At 38.0% G+C, this 9121-nt stretch overlaps 1 protein-coding gene across 4 annotated transcripts in view; it reads left to right on the forward strand.

The window, feature by feature from the left end:
- Window positions 1-9115, forward strand: part of Slc2a12 (solute carrier family 2 member 12) — a 54283-nt gene extending 45168 nt beyond the window's left edge. For all 4 annotated transcript variants that reach the window (XM_010626529.2, XM_010626530.3, XM_010626531.3 and 1 more), the window contains one exon: window positions 6197-9115. In XM_010626529.2, the coding sequence (XP_010624831.1) occupies window positions 6197-6350 (154 nt within the window). In that variant the 3' untranslated portion in view covers window positions 6351-9115. The remainder of the gene's footprint in view (window positions 1-6196) is intronic.
- Window positions 9116-9121: the final 6 nt, after the last annotated feature.

Genomic DNA, 9121 nt, shown 5'->3' on the forward strand with positions numbered 1-9121 from the left:
TATATATATATATATATATGATTTTATTATATAAAGGCTTCTTGAAAGATAAAATAGCAGAGCTAAATCTTGGAAGAGTTATCTGTATAAAGAAGGTGTCTGTGAAGAGTCAGAGGAGGGTGGTCACATAGAGAGCTCAGTGCGTTTAATGGTGTGGTGCTAAGATGAACATATTTTTATCTGAGAATTGAGAGATGAGCCGAGAGCAAAGGGCAGTCACCCAAGGTCGTGTTCATCTTGGTAAGGAATTTGGATTTTATCCTGAAGTAGGTGGATTTTAAAATAATAGAGCAGTAGAATTAAGTGCCCAGAGTTTCAAAGGAATGTTCTAGCAAAACATGGAGAGTGGAAAGAGGAGACACGGAATAAAGGAGGGGCCTACAAGGAGGGTGTTGGAGGAAGTGGATAGAAAATTATAAGGCTGGATGTGGTATAGTAGCAGAATAGAAGTTGAAGCTAGACTGGAAAGACAGTTGAGGGAAAGGAGGGAATTAGGATATCTCTGAAACTTCAGAAATTGACCTAGTACACAACAGTGACATTCACTGAAGAAAGACATGAAGGAGGAGCAGATTTGGAAATGGGAGTCAGATGGGGTTTGGGGATGGTGATGAGAGCTCAGTTTGAACAGATCGCACGTGAGGTAGCCATGAGATATGCAAACAGAATGGAAGAATCCAAGCATATGAAGGCTTTGTAAAAACTGTGAACAACACTGTATTAGTCAGTTTTCTGTGACTGGGACAAAATACTTGACACTCATAACCTAAGGGAGGACTGATTTACTTTGGTTCATAGTTTCACAGGTTTCAGTCCATGGTCAGCTGACTCCAGTGCAGAAATAGCATAGTAGAAGGGGCTGGAGGAGGAAAGTGGCTCAAAGCATGGCGGCTAGGAAGTAGAAAGTTAAGGGCCAAAGAAAGTGAAAAGAGCTGGGGTCAAGAGTACACTCTTCTGGGTCATACCTCCAGTGACCCATCTCCTCCAACCAGGTCGTACATCCTAGCAACACATTCACCTATGAACCCATCAATAAATTAATTAACTGATGAGGTTAGTGTCTAGTGATCCAGTCCCCTTCTAAAAGCCTCAATTGATCACATGAGACTTTTGGGAGATATCTAACTCATAACAAAAATTAACTAAAAATTGAAGCAAGGAAAAAAAAATAATAGACTACCCAAATGAATTACTACTTTCTTTCAATGAATTGAACAAAATGAAGTACCTATTAACTACCATTCTCTATTTTCCCCCTTGAAAGTTTAATTTGAAACAGTGTTCTGCATGATTTAAGAATCTTTCAGATCTATTTTTCACATAGAATTGTCAAAATATATCAAATTGCAAACCAAAGGAAAACTTGAAGATACAAAAAAATTTTTTTTAATCCAGTCTTTCCATCTCATAGACTTCAAGAAAAAGACATTTCTGAAGAACATATAATTTGGGCTTCTAAAACTCTTCAAAACTTACTAATTCAGAATTTTGGGCGGGAAAAGAATCTAACTGAATACATTTCTTGCATATAAAATGTTTTTGAAAGAATCATATTTGTGCAACTTTCAAAGTAAGTAATTACTCAAACCTAAGTGTGGGCTCTCTCCAAGAAAACTGTTAATTGTAAATTAGGAGAAAACTGAGATCAAAGGTATTGACCACTAAACAGTACTTTGAGATTTGTGTCGAAGAACAAAAATATATCAAGATTTTGGTGAAGAAAAATACAAAAAATAAGAAGACAAAACAGTTTTGGATTTCAAACTCAATTACAGCAAAAGGCAGTACCTCCTGGGCACATGCTGTTATGGTAAAGCTTGGTAATGAGAGCTGGAAGGAAAAGTGTGCTGTCAGAAATCTGGTGAACTCCTATTTATGCACTAGTAGGGAGCAAAGGGCTTCTCTTTGGTGCTGTGGGCTGGTGAAAATTTTTGGAATGAAAATATAAGCAGACTAAATTATGTAAACTGACCAAAAGATGTGTGAAACAAATGTTAAACAAGGTTTCCTGGAGATAAATAATCAAAGACAAAAACCCCCAAATAGTGGTACTGATAAATTATCAAATTAGCTAAGAAAGCATGAGCAGGGGGAAGCCTGCGGAACTTGCTAGCACAATGAATCTGAAAACTGCTGAGCTAAGGGAGTCTTCAGGAATTTAGAAGTTAATAAAACAATGAATCAACTTTTGTCACTAGGGAAATCAGTCTCAGTAGTAAAGTCCCAATGAGTTTGTCTAAGGGGTAAGACAGGAGAGTATTTATAATATAAAATTAACTTTGAATGTGATACTACACATTGCATAATACTTTCCTCTCTCATATTTGGAGTTGGGTTCTTCTACCCTTATTGCTGCAAAGCTGAAAAAACACATATTCTTCTAAGGATGCTAAGTTCCTTATAAAATAAACAGTGATTCAGCTGAGAGGTCAGAAAAGATTCCTGCAATAATTTACTTTGATAGGATTTTTATTTTGAACATCTGCTCTGCCAGCTACGAACTCCGAATGGGAGGTGTGCTGTTTCCTTTTTAAATAAAAGGATTTTATTTATTCTTTTCTCTAATCTAAGAGGAAACAGAAGAAAAAAAATGAGCATATTTTATAAATATTTCAGTTTTGAGGTTGATTTTCATTTTTAACAGTTAACTGATGTGGCCATTCCTTCACGCTAAATCATTTATTCTAAATATCACTGAGCATTCAGTGCGAGGCAATGATGCTGGTGCTACTATGAAGTGCCAGGCCCTGATGTAGGTCCTGCATTATCAGCTACAAAAATTGCCGGGAGGATCAAAACATACTGATCTGCACTAAGTGATTGGGAGGCTACCGTTTGACTGGGTAATTCCGAGGTTATTTTTGAGAAGTAATCTTTGAGATAAAATCTGGGTAGTAACAAAGAGCCAACCCAGGAAGATAAGGGTAAGGGGAAAGAATTCGGGCAGTGAGAACAGCAGTATTATGGCTAACTTGGAAACATGCTGAACCAGTTCCAGGAACTGAAGTCCAGGAGGTCACCATCCCTGAGCCAAGTTAGAAAGTAAGTAGAGACCAATGCGTAGGGCCTCTTGGGCCGAGTGGAGAGTTTGGTCTTCTTTCTAACTGCAATGGGAAGCAACCGAAGGGCTTTCACCTGAGAACTGACATGACATGATTTACATTTTAAGGCATGCCCGAGCAAGCATCTTCAGCAGCCTTGTGAAGGAGGCTGGGGAATCCATGCAAACAGTGCTGGACCCTGTTTTTGGCCATGACCACCGGCCTCAGGTGGCCCTCACTGGCACCTGGCCATCACATATATCCTGTCCATTAAATCTGCCTCTGTGCCAAATGGCTGCTCCATAATCACCTCCCCTCTCTGGAAACATGACCTTAACTCCCAGCTGCTCGCTTTGCTTGCTTCTGCCTTCACCAAACAGGAGGACACAATCTGGAGGGGACTGTACCACCTCCTATGTCAATCCATGCATCAGTGTGTGTATCTGCATACAATACTGTTCTGCATCCCCAAAGGGTTTCCAGAGCAACTCATCATTCTCTGAGAGGTGAACTGCTTCATGCCCTCTAGCATTCTCCAAGACTTCTCTTTGTTCACTCCCGTGCATCATCCATATTTTTATCTCTACTCATCAGCACAGAAACCTGCTGTGATTCATGCCCTATTTTCTTTTGGTGTCATTTTTATCTTTCCAGCCTCTGTCTTGTTTCTTGTATAGCTGTTGTTCAATCAATTCTGCTCTGTGCATTTTCTCAGGAGCCTGCTCCTACGAGACTTACGGGCGCCACTTCCCTGAGCTGTCTCTAACACCCCCGTGTCTTCCACATTCCTAAACCTAGTGGTCAACTGTCACTCTTCACCTTAGGCTTAGTGACTATTCCCAGTATTTTACTGAGGAACATTCTTCCCAAAATGCTTGCTTCACTGCCTTTTACTTGATTTCTCATGAGTTACATTTTCTGAGGGCGGGGAATTTTGTATATTTTGCCCACTGTTGTTTGCCAGTACCCAACAATCTCTTGGCAAATAATTGGAGCTCACTGTTGAGTGAATGAATGAGTTGAACACAGGAGTAAAGCAATGTAGTAGTCAGGATGACACCTATGGTTTTAGCTTGGGAAAGTGGATGGACAGTGGGATAAAGAAATCTGAAAGAGGTCTAGGTTTCCGAGTGCAGGAAATGGTGTTCTGACTGGGACATAGCAGAGATGTCTATTTGACATCAAATAGAGATCTATGACTAGTGAGAAGGTGGACATAACAGTATCAGCCTGAAGTTCTGGAGACCCTTCGCAGAGTCAAATGTGGGAGGCTTTTAAGTGGTCTTGAAATTGTAAAACCAGATGAGACCATCTAGTCAGAAGCACAGGAGGGCATGAGACTAAGCCATAGATTATGTCAACATTTAGAGAATAAGCAGAGGAGTATCAGAAAGGAACCAGCATCCAGACTAGACAAAAAGCCAGAATACAATGAGGTAAAATATGATGTAATATGAAAATTAAAAATTTATGACTGTAAAAGACACATGGTGGCATTAGTCTACCTCAGAATACCCCCCACCCTTTGCTTTGAACATCTATTTCATTGTTCTTGTCACTTTCGGAAGCAGTTCTGGAAGTCCTCTTCTGAATCTTTAGTTGTGCTGTTGTGGCTGCCTTCAAGTCCTGAATCTACTGAAAGCGTGTGGACTCAGCGGAAAAGCCAGAGTTCCATGGCCAGATCCAGCGCACAAGGAGCACGGGGGCACACAGTGATGTTTAACTTGACAGAAATTGCTGCAAACCTAAATGGTTAACTGATTCAGAAAGTGGCAAAAATGATGGGATAAGTGTGTTCAAGGCAGGGAGTGTTCTGAGCGGGATTCATGCCAATGTCTTTTACTGTCATTTTTAAATTTTATTTTTTTATCACACCTCATACAATATTGCTGAAGCCAAAAGATGTAGACGTCAGACTGGATAGGGCAAGTACAAATTCCAAGTAGGTCTTTAGAAATGTCCTGCATTCTACTGCAGTTCCCTGGTGAGGTGACCTTCCTACTTTGCGAGATGACTGTGTCACATTTATTTGCTCACCTCAAGCCTTTAACACTGACTCCTACATTCCTTGCCAGTGTCTTTGTTCACTGAACAAACATCAATGAGACCACTTCATCCTGCCATGAGATCTACCCACGTCTATACCCACTACCTACTTACGTAGATGCAAAGGTCAGTGCTTCTGTTTGTGCATTGACTGAGCCAACTATGTTCCACCTAGAGGATTATAACCCCCCCACCACACACACACCCCGTATGTATGTGTGCGTCCAGAGCAGCAGTATTTCCCATCCTAAATCTACCTTCCTAGACTTCAAGTTTCTTTAGGTACCAAACCAGTTCCCTGCCTCCACTTTGCAGTTCTCTGGAATTCTTCAGCAGGTTTCCTCCTGAACTTCATCCCTGTCTCTAATTGTAACCTCTCTAAAGAGATGCCACCTGTAATCCCTCCCCACAATGAAGACATGCTTTTTTCCCCGATTACATTTTTCACTAGCACTTCTGTTAATCCTATGCTTATGTGCTTGTTTCCTTTGAAAATGTAAGCTCTCTGAAAGCAGGAATGTTTATCCACTTCATCCATCCATCCATTCATCATCCATCCATCCATCCATCCATCCATCCCACTCACCATGCATGGCACAGCAATTTCATTCATTGGTTCACCACAGAAAAAAATCTGAAAAGGGAAAAAGGTTCAAAGACAATCCCTCTTTTTAGTAAAAATAATATATTTTTATGCTGATGGGAAAACTACCACAGAATTTATTGATGCATAAGTGATGAGGTAATACAGAGGGCACGATATACAGCTGTAAATATAGGTGTACTGGTAGAATCTGAGAAAAGGAAGCCAATGAAATGATTTCAGATGAAATCGTTACTAGTTCTCTGTATGCCATACTACCCTTGGAATCTTAACTCACAGAGGACTGACTGGGTTCTGAGAAGACACCCACCTTTCCCTTTGTACATGATCCACAAAGATCTGTAGTATACACTGAATTTCATGCTACATCAAAGATTCACAATAAAAATGTTTTTGAATAGCTACTTTAAAATCCCAGGGTGTTAAAAATAATAGCCTGCATTTCTTTTTTTCAAGTAGTATAAACTAAGAATGACATTTTCATTAGTGCTTCTTTCTCTTTCAGGAATTATGTGAAAAACAACATTTGTTTTATGAGTCATCACCGAAAAGAATTAGTGCCAACACAGCTTCAAAAAAGCAAACCCCAAGAGCAGCTTCTGGAGTGTAAAAAGCTGTGTGGAAGGGGAAAACCAAAGCAGCTTTCTCCAGAGACCTAAGGCCTCAAATCATTACAAAGGTTGATACAAATGTTTGCAGGGCGTCTTTGTACCTGTGAATATTTGCCACTCCCATGCTTTCACTTGTGTCATGGAACTGTTTTGAAAAAGATACCCTGATATTATAATGACAACCACTAATCCCTGTTTTAAAGGAACCTCAAGAGGTAGATGAGGAACAACGTCCTAAGCAACTCTTGCTTATTCAGGATAGCAGGTTAAACAAACAAAGATGAAAACTGGCTGATTCAATACTTTCTACCTTTTAGCATAGCCACCTTTGAAAGATTAAGTCAAAGGGACGAGATCAATCTTGGCCTTAAACTTTGTCTGTATGAAACCAGTCAGTTTTATTACTTAGACACAGGTGTTCTGGACACAAGGCAGACAATTTAATTGCATTCTAGATTACAAGAGTGTCCTGCTAGGATTTTAGTGTTAATTCCTAGTTAAAGTTCCACAAGGATTATACAATTTATTTTACAAAGTGAAATTTAATGCAAAATATATTACTTTTATGGATTTTTAACAGTATAAAGTATTAAACAATTCTGTAATACTTGAGAAAAATAAGCATTTTTCATCTTTTTTTTTAATGACTAGAAAGATAAATTTGAAAATCCTGGGACCATATTTGTTAAGAAGTAGCTGTTAGTAAACTAGGAGTCAGCCCACAGATTATTTATCCAAATTGCTAAGCAATTAGGTTTAAATTATTAAATCAAATCTAAAAAATTCTCTCCTTGAAGCTTTCATGACGAGTTATAGTAATCGCAGTTTCCTGCAGTTCTTCTACTCCTCAGGAATATCTCTACCTCAGGTTATGGCAGACAGACTATAATCGATGCTGACTCTCAGATGAATTTAGACATAATAAATAAATGACATTCAGACATCTGGACAATTCACTACTCATATTCTTTAATAGAAAAATCCATTAATAAGAATCTTAAAACACTGAAATAGTAACCTATCAGAGTACCAATACAAACTATGGAAGACAATACAAAAACTTAAAAGCACAACCAACCTAACATAAAAAAATTCAAAAAATATGATGAAACAGAAGAAAAAAATATTCTACGAGCTCAGACTCTTTGTTAGCTTGACATTTTCCCCTCTGACCCCTTACAAACTGTCCCTGTTTTATATAAGGGAATCCACTTATGTACATTTCCTCATAACAAACTGGACAGACTATAAACCTATGTAAACAATGGTAAAATGATAATATCAAAGACTCAGGAGAATGACTAAAAGTCCATGTTTTGAAATGTATTATCCAAATTAACATGGGCAAGAAGATGGCAAAAGGAGATTTGAGACCTTGGTTCTGTCACAGTACATTTTGTATACAAGTTAGAACATGTATTATGTTTTGTTTAAGAAAGAGAAGGGAAGGTGTGTTCCACAAAGAATCAATTTAACTCATAGAGAGCTTTGGTGGAATCTATGCCAAAGTTTTTTTTTTTTTTAACTCGACTCATTTATGAGTATGAACTTTTTCTTTTTTGATAAGCATCATGCAGATTGTAAGATATTTAAGAAAGTTGCTTCATGATTCTTTTCAATTCCAAACAATACATACTTTAACTATTTCTTTGTTTGGCTATTCATTGTAAACGGGAAAAAATAAACCTAGCTGGTTTATTACTGACTTCAGCTTCAGTATCTTCAACATTCTTTTATGTATTTTTTTATCCTCTATGTATAACTAAAGAATTTTGTCTTCCATTCATTTTTACCCAATACCCATCCCTCCCCACACCAAATGAAGCTTACTGATTTGCAAAAATAAAAGGGGAGAATGCTTATAATTTGTATGTATATATTCACAGTTTTTATTTATATAAAAAATTTACAGTACTTGTGGAAAGCCAGCAGAAGACATCAAACACACTCACATCTTCCCAGCTTTGTTCTGTTTAGAGGATTACCCACGGACACTGTCAGAGGTGCTCCTGCCGTGGCTGAATCTAGCCATAGTCAGGCTGTCTTTTCTCCCCTCTCAGATAAAGCATTTTCATGAGCTACTACTGACCAGTTTTCAAGTCATCTGAATACTGAACACGTTATATCATCTGGATCTGTACCTTGGCTAAATAATTATATTTTTCCCTATTCCATATAGATATATATTTTTTGTGAACCCTGCAAAATAGAAGTTCACCTTATTACTGTCAATTAAAATTAAGTGGAAAAATCTCAGTTTTAAAAGTCTGCCTATAACTTTTTATCTATTTTTATTCTCTGTATTTATGAGTTTAGCTCTCCTACTGATCTTAAAAATAAAGCAAATAAACACAAACTGTAAAAAAGAATCAAAGTTTAAAAGTCACACTTAAATCTTTCACGTGAAAGTATAAAAGTTAGCCTTTACCTCCCACTTTTGAAGGACAGGCAGGGTAGGTGCAGGCTTTGAGAAGAGAAAAAGAAACAAAATAATATATACTATTCAGTGCAGTACTTAAGTCAGATTTTCAACACTTTATACTATGATAAATACAGAGGTTCAAATGTTTCAAGTCTTTACTTGTCAAGAAATTTTGGTAATTCAGGTTTTCACGGAAGATTGTGTTGGAATATTGTCTCTGTTAAGTTTCTACTGAGAAGCTATTCTGACTCTACTACACAGGTTGTATTTCTAGGAGAAGTCACTGGTTTACACCAGACTCAAAAAGTAATAGAGCACAAATGCTGCCTGCTCCTCTTACTACTGTAGGACTCCCGCAGGAGCGAGGACAATGCTCACTGATGTGTGTGTGTGTGTG

This window comes from Fukomys damarensis, unplaced genomic scaffold (genome assembly GCF_012274545.1).
Source record: "Fukomys damarensis isolate Sample0158 unplaced genomic scaffold, DMR_v1.0_HiC HiC_scaffold_14, whole genome shotgun sequence".
NCBI lineage: Eukaryota > Metazoa > Chordata > Mammalia > Rodentia > Bathyergidae > Fukomys > Fukomys damarensis.